This window comes from Coregonus clupeaformis, chromosome 10, assembly GCF_020615455.1.
Source record: "Coregonus clupeaformis isolate EN_2021a chromosome 10, ASM2061545v1, whole genome shotgun sequence".
NCBI lineage: Eukaryota > Metazoa > Chordata > Actinopteri > Salmoniformes > Salmonidae > Coregonus > Coregonus clupeaformis.
Genome location: NC_059201.1, coordinates 46,418,113 through 46,438,125, shown reverse-complemented (window position 1 = coordinate 46,438,125; position 20,013 = coordinate 46,418,113). Strand labels below are relative to the sequence as shown.

At 43.7% G+C, this 20,013-nt stretch overlaps 1 protein-coding gene across 1 annotated transcript in view; it reads left to right on the top strand.

Moving 5' to 3' along the window:
• LOC121575397 (contactin-2-like) overlaps positions 1-15,255 on the top strand; it is a 94,307-nt gene extending 79,052 nt beyond the window's left edge. Inside the window, exons 9-22 of the mRNA XM_041888466.2 lie at positions 6,475-6,611; positions 6,797-6,926; positions 7,055-7,205; positions 7,572-7,699; positions 7,896-8,071; positions 8,812-8,932; positions 9,199-9,357; positions 9,464-9,684; positions 9,830-10,064; positions 10,279-10,394; positions 11,164-11,350; positions 12,409-12,521; positions 12,977-13,145; positions 14,618-15,255. Of these exons, the coding sequence (XP_041744400.2) occupies positions 6,475-6,611; positions 6,797-6,926; positions 7,055-7,205; positions 7,572-7,699; positions 7,896-8,071; positions 8,812-8,932; positions 9,199-9,357; positions 9,464-9,684; positions 9,830-10,064; positions 10,279-10,394; positions 11,164-11,350; positions 12,409-12,521; positions 12,977-13,145; positions 14,618-14,727 (2,153 nt within the window). The 3' untranslated portion in view covers positions 14,728-15,255. The remainder of the gene's footprint in view (positions 1-6,474; positions 6,612-6,796; positions 6,927-7,054; positions 7,206-7,571; positions 7,700-7,895; positions 8,072-8,811; positions 8,933-9,198; positions 9,358-9,463; positions 9,685-9,829; positions 10,065-10,278; positions 10,395-11,163; positions 11,351-12,408; positions 12,522-12,976; positions 13,146-14,617) is intronic.
• The last annotated feature ends 4,758 nt before the right edge of the window (positions 15,256-20,013 follow it).

Below are 20,013 nucleotides of genomic sequence, written 5' to 3'. Positions count from 1 at the left end.
AACGACTCTCACCAGTTTGGACAGGCTACTGAATCTTCTTACTTCCACAATATCTTTAACCCAGCCAGTGGGCTTCCTTCTAAGAAGAGTTGGGTTTACCACAGGTATTCCCTCTTGAGTTTCACTCTTTGGACTTTCCTGAGTGCCTTGTAGGTCTTCTTTCTGCTGACTACTTCTTGCTTGAGCTCTTGTTAATGCACCTGAGAATGCCTTCCTCTGGAGCTTGTTTACACTCTCCCTGGCATGAGCTGCAACCTCTCCAGCTGATTTTATAGGCCACTCCTCCACTGGCCACTTTAGGAACTCTGGTCCATTTTGCCATGTGGAATTCTCCTTCAAATCTTCAGGAGCACCCCCTCTTGTTATGATGTCAGCTATGTTTAGATCCCCACAGATCCACCACCAGTCTTGCACTTGTCCAGCACTTGTCCAGCCTTTTGTACCCATAACTGACTCTTTGAATGGCTCCCAAGACCATTTGACTGTCAAGTAGATGGAACCATCTCTCGATCTTCATTCGAGCATGCTTTTCCACATACTTCCTGATCCTGGCTGCGAAGACAGCACCACAGATCTCAGCTTTTACAGCTTCTCCCTTCTGATCCAGGGGTGTCAGCTTGGCTTTTGATTCAACGAATCGAACTTTAGTGCCTTGACTTGTCTCCCATCTTAAGTACATCACAGCTCCATAGGTTTTGTCACTTCCATCAGAAAATGTGATGCCCCAAGGTTTCCCTTCCCAGCCAGCTGGTGTGAGGCTCCTGTGGAATTTCACCTCTCCAAGCTGCACATATTCTTCAAAAAGCTGGATGGCTTCTTCTCTGAGGCTTTCTGAGAGAGGTTGGTCCCAGGTTTCTTGGGTTAGTTTCCCACCCCCTCCCTCTTGGAATGCTTTTCGAACAAGAATTGCTCCCTTCTGTTTGGCAGGTGTAACTAAGCCAATTGGGTCATACAGTCCAGCCACTTGGCTTAAGAGAGCCCTCCTAGTCAGTTGGTTAGGTGTCTCAGTTCTCACCTCCTCCTTGAGAAGATTTTTTCCAACTCTAATCTTCTTTTTCCTTTTGGAAAAGTTAACTGAGGTTAACATGTAGAGCTTGTCTTCATCCATTTGGTAGCCGATACCCAAGGCTTTGTTGTCTTCGTCCCTCATTTGATTTGGAAGAATTAAGGTTTTACTTTGTGTCTTTGTTAGAACCTCCATCTCCATTCCTTGCCTCCCACTTTGCCCTGACCGGACCCATGGTTTGAGGAAGAACCCTCCAGCTTTCAAGATCTCTTCGACATTTGCTGTGATCTTGTCAAGTTTATTCAGGTCATTTTGGGAGGTTAAGAGGTCATCCACATAACTGTCCTCTTCAATGACTCTGCGCTCATCCTCCAAGTGAAGAAAGTTGGGCAGGCGTGCTGTTTCCCTCATAGCCAATTGAGCAATGCAACCAGCAGGTCTGTCCCCAATGTTGACTCTGGTTATTGCAAATTCACTTATCTCTTCATCTGGGCTGTCCCTCCAGAGGAACCTGTGAGATGCATCTCACGCTCCTCCAGCCATACAGAGTTGTACATGTTTTTGATGTCTCCTAGAGATGCATACGTCCCTTCTCTGAACCTCAGCAAGACAGCTCTTATAGGGTTGAGAACGTCTGGTCCCTTCAGAAGAAGATCATCATACCCACGCCTTTGTATTTCTGGCTACTAGTCCATACAATACGAACCGGTGTTGTCACCGAATGAGGGTTTGGTGCCACCAGGTGGCTTACGTACCACACTGGTCCGTTCCACTCGTCCATGATTTTGTTGGTGAGTTTTATGGCTGCGCCTCGCTCGACCATTTCATGGATCTGGGTAGCATATGCGACTTTCCAGTCTGGCTCTCTGCTTAGTTGCTTTTCCATCCTTAAGAAACAAGCCTGGACTGCACTTTTGTTGTTCAGGAGAGAGGCTGGATCTACCGTCCAAGGATACTTTGCATCCCAATGTGGAGCCGGTGTATGAGCATCCCCCTTCTTGTAGGTGAGGCCTTCTTTAATGATCTCCAGTTCCCTCTCCTCTGCCAGGGTCATTTATTTTCCTCCTGCTGGACAGTTTCCACATCGGCATCCTCCACATCTTGGCTCACATGCAGCTCCAATGCTGTCCCAGTGCCACCACTCAAGGAACTCACTGGCAGCTGTAAATTTGGTCTGAGTCACATCCTCCTGCTGTAGCTGGGCTGTGTCAGTTGTTGGACTTGTGATTTCTTGATATTTGACAGCTGCTGTCCTCATGGAGCGAGCGAAGTGTGTTTTGGACTCATATGCTGCAACCTCCACTTCTTCAAATAAGTCGGGATGTGCTCCACCCACTGTTTTCCCCAATGGACCCTCCCACAAGACGAGGTCTCCGATGATTTTTACCCTCTGGGGAGCGAGTCTTCCCTCTCGGTGGCTAATGAGAAGTTCTTCTGGCCTTTCCAATTCTGTAAGTTTGACTTCTGGGAAGAATTTTTTCAACTTCTCAGGTTGAATTACTTGATGCACTCTGGCGATTTCATCCAAGCCGTAGCAGACCATTTCATGAGCTCTCTCTGTCCCTTTAGGTGTCTTGATTCTGACTTTGAGGAGATACCTTTGTGTGTTCACCTCCATGGTCATACCACCAACCCCATGCACAACTAAAGTTATCTTCTCATGTCTTAACCTCAGTCTTTCAGCAGCCTTATGGGTAATGTAGTTTGTGTCTGAAGCAAGGTCAATTAAAGTCCCAATCTTCTGCCCTGAGTTTGCCGTGACTTGCATCAACATCATGATGACAGGAAGTTCAGAGAGCCCATTTCTCTGCGGTAGCTCAGACTGGCCTGAAGCATCGAGTGTCACTGCGGTTTTGTTGGTGTTGGTGAAAGCCTTTCTGCATCGATCTGCCATTTCCTGGGAAAGTTCAGACAAGATCTCCTCTTGTTCCTCCGTTAGCTTGCTTTCACCTTTGCCGTCTTTTCCACTCTTTCTCTCTTCCCCTCTTTTGACTTCTCCTTTTGGGCAGAGGAAAAAATGGTGGTCTGGGGCACCACCTTCCCTTTTACAGTCTTTGTTTCTGCATAGGAAAGTGTCTCTGCAGTATCCATCTTCATCATGGCATCCGAGAAATGTTCTGCATGCTCCCAGCTTTCTCAATACAGTTTTCTTTTCAGGTAGCTTAAGTCTTTTGAACTTTCTACAGAAAAAGATTTTGTTGTTGTGCCCACTATCACCACATACACCACATACCTCATCAAGCTCTTCTTTCTTTGTGGTTTTTGTTGAGGCAATCTTTCTGTCATACTTCTTGTCCAAACGATCTGATTTTTCCACCTTCTCCACAGTTCTGAGCTGTTCGAGTCTCTCTAGTATTTCTTCTTGACTTTTCAGGAACTTCAAGAGCATGACAAAGTGGTTGTCTGATGTGACATTGTTTCTGGGTTCAACCATGAACATCACCCAGTCTCTCTTAATGAAGTCAGGCAACTTGCTTTCAATGGATCTAATTACCAGTGGGTTATTTATGGCTCCAGAGTTTCCTAACTCTGTGAGATCTGCTAGAGCCTTCTCCACTGACTGTATGAGATCAATGACCTTTCTTGGTTGGTTCCCTTTCACATGTGGCATCTTCTCCAGCTCTTCCAGGATTTCCACTATGATGGTTGACTTGTTGCCATACCTGTTCTCCAGGACTCTGAACATGTCATCGGCAGTGGTGTAGGTTGAAATTCAGGTCTCCTTAACTCAAGCCTGTAGTAGAATGCTCTTACGTCCTTGACTCTTCCATCTAATTCATCCTTTAATCCTACAGGGATCCATCGCTCCCATGTTGACATTGCTGAGATGGCCTCTTTTATTCTCTTGTCCAAGAGAGCGAGGTGCACTTCATAGCCCTCTAAATTGGCACTTTCCACAGGTACATCAGCCACTTTATCATTGGCTTTTTCTGCTTCCAGGATTGCCACAAGAAGTTCACTCCTTCCATACCTCGACCACAGGTTTGTTTGAACAATGTCTCTTATCTCCGCCAACTTTGTTTCACCTTCATTTACAGATCTATCAATGTCAGCCTCTTGCTGTTCATTAAGACCTGGTTCCTTATCCTCAGTCATGTCAGCCTCCAGTCCAATCCTGTAGTCATCATTGGCATCGAGCATCTTTCTGAAACAATCTGAAAGCTTAGCGAATTCCTCCTTTAACTCCACTTGAAGCATGCTGCTTGCTCCTCTTGAAATGAAGTTGGCTTGTCTGGTGAAGCTGCTTTTTGCAGTGGTCCTCTCCTTTTTGAGCTGCTGGACCGACTTCCCCAGGACAACTTCCGCCATCTTGACTTCCTCTGCGTCAACAGCTTATTTCTGGATCTGAAGCCGTTTATCCTCAGGGCCAGGCCGCTCCGCGTGGTTTACAACTGTCAAGTCCTCCTCTTGTTCACCATCCAAAGGACACAGGGACAACTCAAATTTCCGACTCAATCTTTTTTTTTTTTTTTTGCTTTCAGTTGATTGGTCTGTCCAGTAAATTAGCCAGTAAATTAGGTTGTAAACCTTTAAAGACAGAACAAAAACTTACCATTTTAATTAAACATTTTAATGAACTTAAATTAGTTAAAACATTTAAATAAACATTCTAAATAACTTAAATGAATTAACCATTTAAGCCTTTTACCATTGGCGTCTTTGGACTGAACCTGTGAGTGAACTTGGAGTCTTCTCTCTGAAGTTTGTTCTTCTGAATGACTGAGCCCCTCCATGCCTTCACAGGTGCTCCACATCAGTGAAAATGACTGATCAGGTGACAAGCAGCCGGTTTGCTGCTGCTGGTGCACTCTGGGAAGTGTAGTTCTTTGACTCACTCCTGAGATTCAGCTCAACAGTATGCTTAGGGTCATTGTCCTGCTGGAAGGTGAACCTCCGTCCCAGTCTCAAATCTCTGGAAGACTGAAACAGGTTTCCCTCAAGAACTTCCCTGTATTTAGAGCCATCCATCATTCCTTAAATTCTGACCAGTTTCCCAGTCCCTGCCGATGAAAAATATCCCCACAGCATGATGCTGCCACCACCATGCTGATGGTGTTCTCGTGGTGATGAGAGGTGCTGGGTTTGCGCCAGACATAGCATTTTCCTTGATGGCCAAAAAGCAAAATTTTAGTCTCATCTGACCAGAGTACCTTCTTCCATATGTTTGGGGAGTCTCCCACATTCCTTTTGGTGAATACCAAATGTGTTTGCTTATTTTTTTCTTTAAGCAATGGCTTTTTTCTGGCCACTGTTCCATAATGCCCAGCTCTGTGGAGTGTACGGCTTATAGTTTTCCTATGGACAGATACTCCAATCTCCGCTGTGGAGCTTTGCAGCTCCTTCAGGGTTCTCTTTGGTCTCTTTGTTGCCTCTCTGATTAATGCCCTCATTGCCTGGTCTGTGAGTTTTGGTGGGCGGTCCTCTCTTGGCAGGTTTGTTGTGGTGCCATATTCTTTCAATTTGTAATAATGGATTTAATGGTGCTCCGTGGGATGTTCAAAGTTTCTGATATTTTTTTATAACCCAACTCTGATCTGTACTTCTCCATAACTTTATCCCTGACCTGTTTGGAGAGCTCCTTGGTCTTCATAGTGCCATTTTCTTGGTGGTGCCCCTTGCTTAGTGGTGTTGCAGGCTCTTGGGCCTGTCAGAACAGGTGTATATATACTGAGATCATGTGACAGATCATGTGACACTTAGATTGCACACAGGTGGACTTTATTTAACTAATTATGTGACTTCTGACGGTAATTGGTTGCACCAGATCTTATTTAGGGGCTTCATAGCAAAGGGGGTGAATATATATGCACGCACCACTTTTCCGTTATTAATTTTTTTGCATTTTTTGAAACAAGCTATTTTGTGTATGTCCATTACATGAAATCCAAATAAAAATCCATTTAAATCACAGGTTGTAATGCAACAAAATAGGAAATATGCCAAGGGGGATGAATACTTTTGCAAGGCACTGTATTTTCTGGCAACTGCTCTGGTGGACATTCCTGCAGTCAGCATGCCAATTTAACGCTCCCTCAAAATTTGAGACATCTTTGGCATTGTGTTGTGTGACAAAACGGCACATTTTAGAGTGGCCTTTTATTATCCCCAGCACAAGGTGCACCTGTGTAATGATCATGCTGTAATGATATGCCACACCTGTCAGGTGGATGGATCCTTTTGGCATCGGATAAATACTTATTAACAGAGATATACAAAAAAAATATCAACAACTTTTTAGAGAAATAAGCTTTTTGTGCGTATGGCACATTTCTGGGATCTTTTATTTCAGCTCATGAAACATGGGACCAACACTTTACATGTGTTTATATTTTTGTTCAGTGTAGTATCCAGCAGCAAGTCTGAAACTCTGTTCCCCCTGAATATCACCATTATATGACCATCAAAACCATCCGTGTTTACCTGAACTTGTCTGTGAACTTGTCCCTGTGTCTGCCTTGTCCCTTCAGCCCAGCCAGAGTGGCTGCAGGTGATGAGTGACTCTGAGGTGGAGATCAGCTCAGAGCTGCACTGGACCTGTGTGGCCGCTGGCAAACCAAGACCCTCCATACACTGGCTACGTAATGGACAGCCCCTTAGCACACAGGTATACACACACACGCATGTACACATACACACTCACAAGCCCATATCTCTCATTTCTCCCCTCCCTTATGTGATGTTTTTCCCCCTCCGTATTAATTTACCTATGTCTCCCTCCATCCCTTCCTCTATCTCTCCATCATCTCTTCCTCCCTCTATCTCTGCATCCATCCATCACTCTGACATCAGGACCGAGTGGAGGTCAACGGGGGTCGTCTGAAGATCATCAACCTGGCACTGGAGGATTCTGGGATGTATCAGTGTGTGGCTGAAAACAAACACGGCACCATCTACTCCAATGCCGAACTGAGGGTGCAAGGTGAGAGGTCAGGGTTCAAGGGTTAAAACCAAACCCCATAAACACTGCAGCCCAAGAGAAATGCAACTTAACACCCGAGTTCTAACCTCTCTATCCCCCTGTCCTTACCCCTGTGTTGTGGTCTCCAGTCCAGGCCCCAGACTTCCGCTCCAACCCAGTGAGGAGGTTGGTCCCAGCAGCCCGAGGGGGGCAGGTGATGTTGGAGTGTCGGCCGCGAGCCGCCCCAAAACCCACCCTGTTCTGGAGCCGTGGCACTGAGCTCCTCACCAACAGCAGCAGGTACACGCACATACACAAACACACACCTGACCCTGAACCTCACTATAACCTTGGATTCGGACTTACTGAAGCTTGATTCAGGAAGCCTCAACAGGTGTGGCGTGTGTGTGTGTGTGTGTGTGTGTGTGTGTATGAATATGTACTTGTTACATCTCCGGAGGGAATTAAACATAAATGGCAGAATAACTGGTAAAATGGAGATTAAAAGAGAAATGTGATCTGAAGGAAAAGTGTCTCATGTTTTAGCTTCGATTTTGTCCACTACTCCCACCTAACAACAAGTGCAAACTGCCACACATAAAAAGCCCAAATGAATTTCCAAACAGTTGGGATAATAAAGATTAAGTTTCCTGCTTCTTCTCCCAGGGTGACAGTGACTCCAGATGGGATCCTGTGGATCCACAACATCAGCAGGGCAGATGAGGGGAAGTACACCTGCTTTGCTGAGAACTACTTGGGCAAGGCCAACAGCACTGGACACCTGTCAGTTAGAGGTACACACACACACACACGGTACACACCAGGGACACATGCAAAAACACACACACACACTTGCACATGCACACACACGACATGCACATTCACACGCACGTGCACACACAAACACACACACTGGCCCACTGAAAGTTTTAAAACAGTCTCACTCCTCCCCTCCTCTCCTCCTTCGCTCTCTCCCCCTCTCTTCCCCAGATGCCACTAAGATCACCCTGGCTCCCTCCAACGCTGATATCAACCAGGAGGAGAATGTCACGCTGCAGTGTCACGCGTCACATGACCCCACCATGGACCTCACCTTCACCTGGGCTCATAACGGAGCTCTGCTGGACCTGGAGGACCCCGCTGGACCGTACCACCGTGTGGAGGGGGTGAGTTAGTCAGACCACAGTAGAACGTACCATTGCAGGAATGGGGGTGTGTCATGATGAATAAGACAACAAAAAATCCACAGGTTCACTTGGGGTTATTTTCAATCAAACAGTTTGAAATTGAATCAAACTGCTTAACTGTTTATTTTAAATCAAAAATACATTAGTATGATTTTTTTGTGTGATTGGTAGGGTTAATGAAAATAAGAACCATGAAGAAGGGTGTATTTACAAAACATTAGTCAGATATTATATGCGTCATTGCAATCTAAGCTGCACACCATATCAAGGAAACTTTCAATTTGATGTGCAGAGTCACTCCCTACTGTTCATGTCTTGCTAATTAAACACTTCTAGGTTGATGATGTGACGTTGCCGTTTTCCATGCCTCTGGGTTTACTGGGGATTAGAGTTTATAATCCTGACCCAAACAAATTACGGTCAGCACCATGATTACACTGTCACTGGAGTCGTCTTTATAATGGGATAGACTTTCAAAGCAGAGTGTTGGATATAATTGAATTTCATTTGAATTAAAGTTACCTTGGGTACTGCTGTGAAACTGTGATTATATGAATACTGAATACCTGACTTGTTTCTCTGTATGAGACAGACCATGTCTCCAATTACTGAGTATGTCTCTAATTCTGAACAATCTCTCTCTTTCTCTCTCTGTCTCTCTCTCTCTCTGTCTTTCTCCCCCCCACTCCCCCTCCATCCCCTCTATATCTCTCTAACAGAAGGAGACCATAGGGGATCTGTTGATAGTGAGTGGTCAGCTGAGTCAGGCAGGTACATACAGCTGTACAGCTCAGACCGTGGTGGACAGCGCCTCAGCCTCCGCTAAACTGGTAGTCAGAGGTAAGACCTGAGAATATCACAACAACTAACCTGCCCTTTTTCTATGATGGTCATCCTCATGAAATGTTTGTGTTACAGCATTGCAGGATTTCGATTCTACATTTTATGAGGATTTTTACTTAGTTACTTACTTGCGTAATCCTCTTCATCCCCAGGCCACAATGAGCTCCGTCCACTACTTTCTGGGTGAGGATTTGTAGTTGCTTGTAAATGAAGGAAGTTGGATAAAAGTCCTGACTAGGCATTCTCCAACTGTCTCTCCTCAGGCCCCCCGGGACCTCCTGGTGGTTTAGTGGTGAAGAATGTTGCCGAGACGTCGGTGGAGTTGCGGTGGAGTCGTGGCTATGACAACCACAGCCCCATCGGGAAGTATGTCATCATGGGTCGCTCGCCACTGTCATCTGGATGGAGGACGATGAGGACAGGTGAGAGGACCACCACTGTGTGTGTGTGCACACGTGTGTATGAATGGATGTTTTTATATCAATCAATCAGTCCCTGACCTCTCCCCCTCCTGCTCTCCCCTCACAGACCCATCTAACATTGAAGGCAATGCTGAATTGGCTCGTGTGGTTGGCCTGTTGCCCTGGATGGACTATGAGTTCCAGGTCATCGCCAGTAACATCCTGGGTAGTGGAGAGCCTAGCATGTCCTCTCACACTGTACGCACCCAGCAAGCAGCTCCCACAGTGGCCCCTAGTGGACTAGGTGGAGGAGGAGGAGACCGCAACGAACTCATCATCACCTGGACCGTAAGTGTGTCTGTCTGTCTGTCTGTCTGTGTATGTGTGTGTGTACGTGTGTGTGTGTGTGTGTGTTTGTGCATGTTAGAGAGAAAGTTAGAGAGTTTAGTCTTTGTCAAAGTTGACTTAAAGTTTTGTTTGAATCTGATCCCAGCCCATGGCCAGAGAGTACCAGAATGGAGATGGCTTCGGCTACATCCTGGCATTCCGGAAGCGGAACTCTCCGACGTGGGTGGTGGAGCGTGTTTCTAATGTGGAGTCATCACGCTACGTGTACTCCAACCAGAGCCTGTCCCCCTACTGCCCATTTGAGGTGAAGATCAAAGCCTACAACCGTAAAGGAGAGGGTCCCTTCAGCCAGATCGCCCTGGTGCACTCTGCAGAGGAGGGTGAGTCAGAACAGATCGGGGGCATACAGGAAGGAAGAGGAACATTATGCTGTTTTGCCACAAGAGGGCGAACAAAAACACAAAAAACTAAATGAACTTACCAACCACATTGTGTAAATCCATTGTTCATTGTGTTTATCGTACTTATGTGTGTTGGATATTATCCCCAACCCTAATTTCACCCCTGACCTCTGACCCCTGCCCCTCCATGCAGAGCCCACGGTGGCGCCCTCGAGGATCAACGCCACGGCTCTGACGGCATTCGAGATGCAGGTGTCGTGGGACCCCGTCCAACACCTCAGCGCCAACGGCATCCTCAGAGGTTACGAGGTTAAGGACCTGCACAACATACACACGAACATATACATATACCATTAAATATATCTCACGATATACCCCGACATGTGCATTTACCCCAAACAATGTGACAAGCAATGGGCCCTGGTCTAAAGTAGTGCACTATAAAGGGAATAGCATGCCATTGGGGACGCATCTCTAGACTTCTGGTTCAAACCAGTCTGAACCAGTCAGTACTGGTGTGGAGGTTAACTGAGGTAACAGCTATGGTGCTATTACCATCCTGAGGTGACACTGCCCTGGAGTTGACCTCACCTCATCTCCTCAGCCTTGATGTCTTATATCCCCCTACTAATAAGGGTTTTATTCATTTACTTGCTGTGCTGTTTGGTTGGGATCAGCATGTTTTTGTCCGTCGCCAGGCAGATTAGGTCTAATGGTTGGTTATCATGATGGCCCTGAGGGGAAAAAATGGGAGAGTCAGAGTGAGAGTCATTAATGTTATGACAGGGCAGCTGGAGGAAACTTTGCTCTTTAATCTGGTTATTGTACGCATTTGAAAGAAAACTGTTTAGATAAGAAAGATATCAAAATGCTTACATTTTAGGGCCTTCAGGTGATCTGTTCATATTTAACTCACAGTATATTGTGAGGAAGAAACCGTCATAATTATTTGATACTTTATTTTTTTGGGAAAAATGAACTATTTTGCTGCAAACCTTTCCTAGGATTAGGCCCCCAGTTTCTCACAGAGATGTACTCTTGGTGGCATCAGCACACTAAACAAAATGTGTGTTTACAGATCCGGTACTGGCGTCAGCATGAGCGGGAGGCAGCTGCAGACCGTGTGCGTACAGCTGGGTTGGAGACAACGGCTCGTGTGGCAGGACTGAGACCCAGCACCCGGTACCATGTTACCGTGCTGGCCTACAACAGCGCTGGCACAGGACCAGCCTCACCCAAATCCACTGTCACTACCAGGAGACCACGTATGTAGGACACACACAGTATTGCCACCACCAACACACCGTACTGTATGTATGACATAACAAACACACACACTCAAATATTATTTCAGTCCCTTGGCCCCAACCCTCCTCCAGGATCATATGTGACATAACTGGGTTAGGCCAGTAGTGTAAGTATGAGTTCTCCCCTGTGGGCTAAGATGGATTGTCCCTACCAGCTGAGAATACCCCAGGGGGTCAAACACACAGTGTGTTTGGGAGGGGAGATAACCACCATGCACCTGACTACCGGTATCTACTGGGCTTCAAGAAAGATACCTCCCAAAAATATTTGTCCATTGATATAGTTCCCTAAATGTTTTGCATGTCAGCTATCAAGTTTTCAACATATGTAACTTTTAAAATACAGAAATACAGCCGGTATGATGCATTTTGTTATATATCTCGAAAACTTTATCGCTGACATGCAAAACATTTTGGGACTATATCAACAATGGACTGATGAAACAAATACCAAAATATAGTTTGTGGGTGGAATTTTCCTTTAAGGGTGTAAAGGGATTCTAGTGGGGGATTTAGATCCTGATACAGAGGATATTCTCCTCTCTCTTCTCCTCTTCTCCTGGAGCTACACTCTTAGAAAAAAAGGAGCTATCTAGAACCTAATATGGTTCTTCGGCTGTCCCCACCCTTTGAAGAACCCTTTTTGGTTACAGGTAGAACCAAAAAGGGTTCTCTCTGGAACCAAAAAGGGTTCTCCTATGGGGACAGCCGAAGAACCCTTTCGGAACCATTATTTATAAGAGTGTATTGTAGACACTCTGATACCTTAACACCACTAACGTCAACATAACACACACATAAACCTATGTTAATATATTCTATATGATATCATGCCTTTTAGTTTGCAGTTCGGTTACAGTTTGGATTGTCACGTTTCTGTATCTATAATATGTGCGTGAGACCTTTGTATTATCAAGTTATTATTACGTTGCTAAGTTTAATTCTTCAATAACTTCCTGGTCAGGTCTTGGTCAGGTAACTCTAATTTGTTGTCTGTTGTTCTTTTATGTTTACAGCTCCTAATCGTCCCCCTGGTAATGTGTTCTGGAAAACTGATGGCTCATGGGTAACTGTAAGGTGGGATCATGTCAAGGCCCTAGACAACGAATCAGCTGTACTGGGCTACAAGGTGAGTGCTGTCTGTTTGAAGGAACGGTGTGTGTGCAGGTGGGTATGTGTTTGTCATATTGCAAATGCACTGTCAAAATATATAATATAATGTTAAGATGTGTGAAGTGAAAGGGGATATGCGGCCAAAATTATTCATGTTGTTTGGATAAGTCATAATGAGCTACTTCTGTATATAATCAGATTTTCAGAGTAATAAAAAGGTCATAAAAAAATCTAAGAGCATGGTACGGCATATCATCAATAGATAACATTAACAATCATTTATTGCTTTTATAATGTGATACTGTGCAAAACGAAAAATGAAAAGAAATAAAAACATTAGTTAGTTAAACAAAAATACTTAAACAAACATTAAACATAGGGGCAAAGGAAAAACATGAAATAACTGTATTTCCTCTGTAGAGTTTGTCAGAATCTGAAGTGAAGATGTTCCCTCCCTCTCTCTTCTTTCAGGTGCTGTATAAGCATGAGGGCCAGTCTGCACTAAAGGTTCTGGACAAGGGGAAGACGTCTGTCACCCTGCCCCTACCCAAAGACAACAGCTATGTGGTCCTGGAGATACGCTCCTGGGGGGAGGGCGGAGACGGAGCCGCACACGAGACCATTGTCTCCCGCGACTCAGGTAAGACAGACTGACTGGGTGCGTCCCAATAATATCAAATTTTTCCTGAGGTGTACACTCGTTCACTACTTCTCACAAATCTAAAAGCATTGGATTGGTGGAAGGAAGACGAAAAGGAATTTCCACCATATGTATATACCAGTTATTTCCTTTCAAATCAGTGAAGGGAAGTGAACAATTGCACATTTGGGCGGAAAGAGATATAATAGGAACATAGCCACTGACACTGAGGTTTGATGGAAATGAGACTTCAGCACAACACATTATTACAGAGTCACACACCACATAGCCCCAGAGCTTATCCAGGCAAGGTTTTGTGTCAGGTTTAAGTTACATCCCCACCTGGGACTTGCCTAGAAGCAACACCACTCCTGCTGTGACTAGATCTCACTACAGCAGGAAATAAATCAAATCCCACCTCCTGTCTGCACCGAGTCTGCCCCAACAGCTAGTGTGGCCCGTGGCTAACAGGATTAGCTAGCTGTCACAAGCATAAGTTTACAAGAGCATAAGTGCTCATTTGAACCAAGGGACTAATTTGTATTTTGTCTCAAGTTGCGGCTACACACGGCAGCTGCCTGTGAAGTTAGGTTGATAGGCTGCTGAGGGAAGTTGAGGTTTGTCAGTGAGTGACAGGGTTTAGTGAGAGGCAGTGAGGGTTAATGGGGGTTTGCCTCACTGGGCTCTGTATTAGTGCACGCAGACATGCACATATGGATCTTAATTTGTCTTAATTTTGCAGAAGCAGGATTTGAACATTTAGTCCATAATGTTGCTTGATCGGTGGTTAGGCTATTAGCTGGTCAAAACAAGGCTACATGAAAAGTAGAATACTGTTAATATAACCGTGTGTTAGTGCGGAAACATCTCAGCAACAAAAGAGTGATCAAATTAAGATCCTAAATCTGTACTGTACACACGTATGCGTCCGCACCTAACACACACACACACACGCGTACACACATTAGTCCTTAAATTCTACTTAAAGATGCACTATGCAGAAATCGCTCCGTCATTTCCTGGTTGCTAAAATTCTAATAGTTCGCCTAATTTCAGTTTATGTGACAAAACAAGCAAGCATAGTGTAGAGAATCATTGTACCATCGACACCGCTGTGAAATATATTTTCCATAACCAAAAATATTGTATTTTCAGTTGTTTGAAGCTGGTGAGAATGTTGTTGTCGCCCAAAAAGTTACATATTGCACATTTTAGACCACAAAAGAGCTGTTTTAGCCAATCAGAGAGACAGTTTTAAATATGAGTCAGTGTCAGTCAATGGGGTTTTCCTTAGGAGCTGTCTGTCACTATTCTGAGCCCCTAACTGTGACTCCTCAAAAAAGCAAAGGAGACAAGAAGGCAACTGTTGGGATAATACTGTACTAGAGCATGTCTAAAATTCTGACCCCCCACCCCGTCCCCCCACCCTCTATCTCTTTCTCTTTCTCGCTCTCTCTCTTTCTCTCAAACAGGAACTGGAATGATGGTGCAGAATCAAGCAAGATCCCCATGGTCCAATCACGCTCCTCTCCTTCTCACCGCCACACTCTCCCTCACTCTCATTGGCTTACTGGACCTGTGATCTCCGCCAATCCCTGGACATTATGGTTTCATGGTCTAAGCCTAATGTTCAGATTCACCTATCTATCGTTGTGGCGGGGGGGAGAGGGGAATTTGAACAGGAGGACAGGGGTGTGGGGGTGTGGGGTAATATTTTGAAGCAAGGAGGATGGGGGGCGTTAAAATGACTAATGGTGATTTTATTCTTCTTTTTATAAGAACATCAAAGCGGGAATTTTTTTATGTGTGTGTGTCTATGGGTTTCAAGGGGTCAGACTACCTGATTGTCAATTACGTTGGTGTCATTAGAACCATTCCTTATGGGGACACGATAGGCTTTTGTCCTTCTCCGTCACAGCAGCAGGGCAACGCGTCACACTCTCCATGTCTCCTGGCTTCCCCTACTCTGCTATGAACCCTAGGCTCGATAGCGTATGTCAGTAGTGCTTTTTGAAGTCTGTTCGGCTTCGTTTCGTTTAAAAAATAATAATCATGGTTTTCGATTTCGGTTTCAATGTTACATTTTTTACAATAAATGCACTATGCATTATGTGGGTTGAATGCTGTAACAACACAGAATAACATTTTTTTTAAAGCCCCATGATGGTAGTGACTGCCCAATACTGCTTATCACTTATTAACCATCATTTATTCACATTACTTTATTTAATAAAATATTTCATTGTTGTGTATGTATACATTTATTTTATTTGATAACTTTGGACTAGATTCAATCAGATCAAGCATTAACTGGCGATAGCAGACACCTGCATAGTGGATGTTTTGGATGTGTAAGAGGTGGAACTGCATTGCAGTCAAATCAGTGAGCAGCTCCTCTGGCGATCATTGTCACGAAGCCACACCCGCCCCATTTGCGTTAGAAGTTCACAACAAGAAAGTGTAGGCTATATAGAAATAATTACGCTTAAATTGAAAATCATTCAACTAAATATAAGGTGTAGATTACATCTCACATTCAGGTGTTCAAACTTGTAAACAAGGCTGCATGGGATTTCTCTTATTGCAACTCAGTGCAGCCAATGGGAATGTCCACTTTAGGTATAATGCTGGGAGCTGCTTGTGGATTTGACAGATTTAACACAGTTCCACCTACTACACGGTCAAAACATCAGCTATGTGGATGTCAGCTAAAGCGGATCTGATTGGGCCCTTTTTTATTTTATTCCAAGTCATTGTCTAATCTCTACTCATGGAGTAGCAGCCAGCCAGCCTTCTATCTCTGTGCTCCCGGTCGAGTCATCCTATATATTTGCTGGCTATAGAGCTGCTGCCTATGTTGTCTGACAAAATCACTATTTTAGTAGTTCTTCCAAGTAAATAAGGCATACTTTTATGACTGCTGATTACCAACTATCAATCACTTAGTTCATGTATTGTCAGGAAGAGATACCTCGCGAAGAAACAACTACTCTCTCTAACCCTCTCAATCACACGTTCTTCTCTCCCTCTCCGTATCTGCCCCACCAACTTGACCGGACAAGTAGGCACGCAATGGATTATGGTCATTGTAGTTAATTACCACGTTTTCTGCACTAAACTATGTAGAATATTGGGCTGTTGGAAACTACAACTCCCTACTACGTCACACAGTTTGTGCTTGATCTGATTTCTCTCTAGAGAAACGGAGCATTGAGCTTACAGTATAAAAAAATAACTAAATGGAATTCAAATAATTGAACCAACATCGGTCAATTAGTTATTTAAAAAACGAAAAATAACATTTTGGTTAATCGCTCAGCACTATATGTAACCCAACTTAACCTCTGTATGTAGAACATGATGTGTACATACAGTACATACAGAGCAGTAGACATCCCTGGTTCACTCAGACACTGACCAACTCTTACGTTTTTCTCTAGAATAAGATGAAGGGGGATTAAACAGTGATGCCATAAAACTCATGGTTCTTCAGGAAGTCTACTTCAAATGGAACCCCCTGTGAATGGAACGCTTACTTACTTTCTTATGACACAACCCATTGTCTCAACCTAGGATTTTCTGCCTGTGTGTTGGTTTGTTTGATTTATGTGATGTAGTTATGGCGACGACAGCGAACGGATGAATAACTTCACTCGTCCAAATGAATGTTTACCTTTTTTATCGTTTATTTTATGTTGAGAGAACTCAACTTGATAAAGATATTTATCAGTTCTTTGTTTACACTTTTTTTGTGCCTGCATTGTTTAGAAGATTCTGACACAAATGGAAAACTATTTACATTCAGTGGTTTGGGGTTGGCTATGAAACCCATCTATGCTGAAAGATAAGAGGTCTTTCACCATGGCAATTGTTGCGATAAAACTATGAAAGCAGGTATTGAAGACTGATCACAAAGGACAGTGTTATCGTTCACCTCTCATATAACATGTCCTGTTGTTCATTAACTGTTAATCATGCAACACTTCTGCTATAAACACTGTCTGTCTGAGGAGAGTTCACAGCAAGGATACGTCATCTAAGGAACATGCCGCATCTGCTAGTTAATCATGAAGCCCCTGTAGGATTGATTTGGATGGAAAGCAAGGAGAATACCTGCACACCGTTTAGATGTTCCCGATGTTCCCAGAGTTACAATGTCAACCACTGTCTTTGTCAAGCCTGTTGCCACTGTATATTAAACCCGTGGCAGCATTTGAACAGTTGGTATTCTACTTTCTTTTTCCATATCTGATACCCTTTGCACCTGTAAAGTCTGTGGAATGTGTGTTCTGTATAATACCTTGAACTATTGATTTTGGGCATAGTCAAGTAGTTCAATAGTAAACAGCCATTTCAACACAGTGTGTCTGTTCTGAATATAACTACCGGTACATAAAGCTTAGGCAACAGCAAACAAGATGGCAACTACTGTATGTTGTCTCTTGTTGTTTTCTCCATTTCTGTTGCTCTGAACCATTGAGAGGCAGGTTGGCCAGTAGCAGTACATGTATGCTACTACATGTTGTTCTATGCAGTAGAACAGTGCAAGGTATCAAGAAGCTTTGTGGCACTCCAGGGTTTGTGGGTCATCGTAAATTGTATTGTAAGTTTATGATTTCAATACATCTCAGGAGTGTAGGAATCAAATAATACTTTTTATGGTTTGCAAGCGGTCCGGAGAAGCCAAAATCATGTTTTTTTTTGTTATTTGTAAAAGTCTGGGTGGTGAAAAAGGTTTGTTGAGTAAGTGGTTGGATGATGGACCACTTGGTTTTTTCAGTGCTGTTTGTTTGTTAGCTACATCTCACTTTGTAGTGCCCACAACTGTATATAAGTTATTATGATGTTATTGACTCTTTTAAACAGACATCGACTGATTGTCAACATCAGAATGAGCAAGATACAAACACACTCTGCACATGAAACATGTTGATGACAATCTGTTAGTACAGCAACACCACCAGTACAATCGTAGAAAAAAGGGTTCCATAAGGGTTCTTCAGCTGTTCTCATAGGATAACCCTTTTGGGTTCCATGTAGAACCCTCTGTGGAAAGGGTTCTACCTGGAACCAAAAGGGTTCTACCTGGAATCAAAAATAGTTATTCAAAGGGTTCTCATATGGGGACAGCCGAAGAACCCTTTTAGGTTCTAAAATAGCATTTTTTTTCTAAGTGTATACCCAGAGTGCCCATTAGTGACAGTCTTGTTTAATACATAGACATATTCAGCACCACACTAGTCCCCACCTGACAGTTTTTATGTTTTAGACCAATAATGTTGTTTGGATTTTAGTGTGTGAAGCCACTTTACCCTGTGCCTGACGGTGTTCATTCAGGGTCCTTTTATATTGGATTGGGAGTGTTGTGTTTTATAAACTGTTTTTGTATGTGGCTCACTGTAACTTAAAAAAAAAGAGGGCAGCTTAAAAATATGTGAATGTCCAGATGTCTTGCAGTGATGACTTACTTGGGGAAACTCAAACTCACACTTCGTAGTTGAAGACAGTGAATGTGTGATTGGAACTACTGTCTGGCTATACGAAACTGCAGAACAAGGGAGTCAACTCGACTCTCTTTCAACCTGCCTGTCAAACTGTAGTCAAACATGTTGCTGGTGATATGATATCTCACTCTCCTCCGTGTAGCAGTTACTGCAGGGCCTAACAGATGGCCCTATATGCTTTAAGCTACTGGACCACCCAGCTCTGAGATCACTATACACTATATCTCATCTAGCTGTTCAATAATGTTCAAGATAAACTGATAGAGCTGCCAACTGAGAAAGCAGCCTGTGTTCCCTCAAGAGCAAGATAGGAGTTATCGTAGTGAAGAAATATATATACACTGGATCTCACTTATCATCAGTCTGTAGATACTGTACTGCTAGAGTACACTTAGCTCACAAACTCCGAAAAAATAGCCTACTGTTTGGTGGTTAGTGTTGTTCCTTCTTCAACCAGCACGGGTATAGACCTGAAAGACACACAACACATGTACACGTCATCTGCCCTTGCTTTGTTTCTAACCCAATGGGAAATATTGGAAACACTGCCTTTTTGGTTATGTACTTAATGCTAGCTTATTCATTTGCGTATGTGTGTGTGTGAATGTTTTTGTTAACCCAACGCTTTTTGTATTCAAAGTTCCCATCAGCTAAAGACCCATTAAATGTAATTATCATCTTACAGCATCTCTGTAATACTAAGGTGACATCTTTTCCAACTACTGTTCTCTGAATATTATGTGTCAACTTCAAGAAGTCTGATTGGTCGGTTCAAATCTCACTTCCTGGTGGAAGCTACAATGGCTATTGAGGTAGAGGTTGCCCTTAACCACAGATCTAGGATCAGATTACACTCCCCCTAATCATAACCTGAACCATACGGGGCTGAAAACAAATCTGTCACTGTATCAGTGGTTAAGGGCAACCTGTTTGCCAGGATGTGTTTGTCTGTCAGCTGGCTGGGCTGAAATGTTGATATGTTCTGATACCATTGGGTATCTAAATCTGTGATTAAATGGGAATGTGAAGGGGTGGGGTATGGCACTTGTAAATATTAATCAATAAACACCTTGGGATTGTATTTAAATCATGCTTGTTCCACTGTGTTTTTTATTTCCTTACCACTGTTGAATTTGCATGGTAGATGTAGCATGATCATATTAGGTTGTGACCTAGCAGCATGAATAGCCCCTTTTCAAGTAAGTCATAATACTTGCCATTTTACCTAGTGTGCGTAATTTAATCTATTAGGTAATCAGTATGTCTCCCACTTCCCAGAATACCCAGGAATCTTATCACCTGCACTTTGGTACCAATTATTATTAGGGAAAGTGAGAAGTATAAATCAGCAAGAACACAGCACA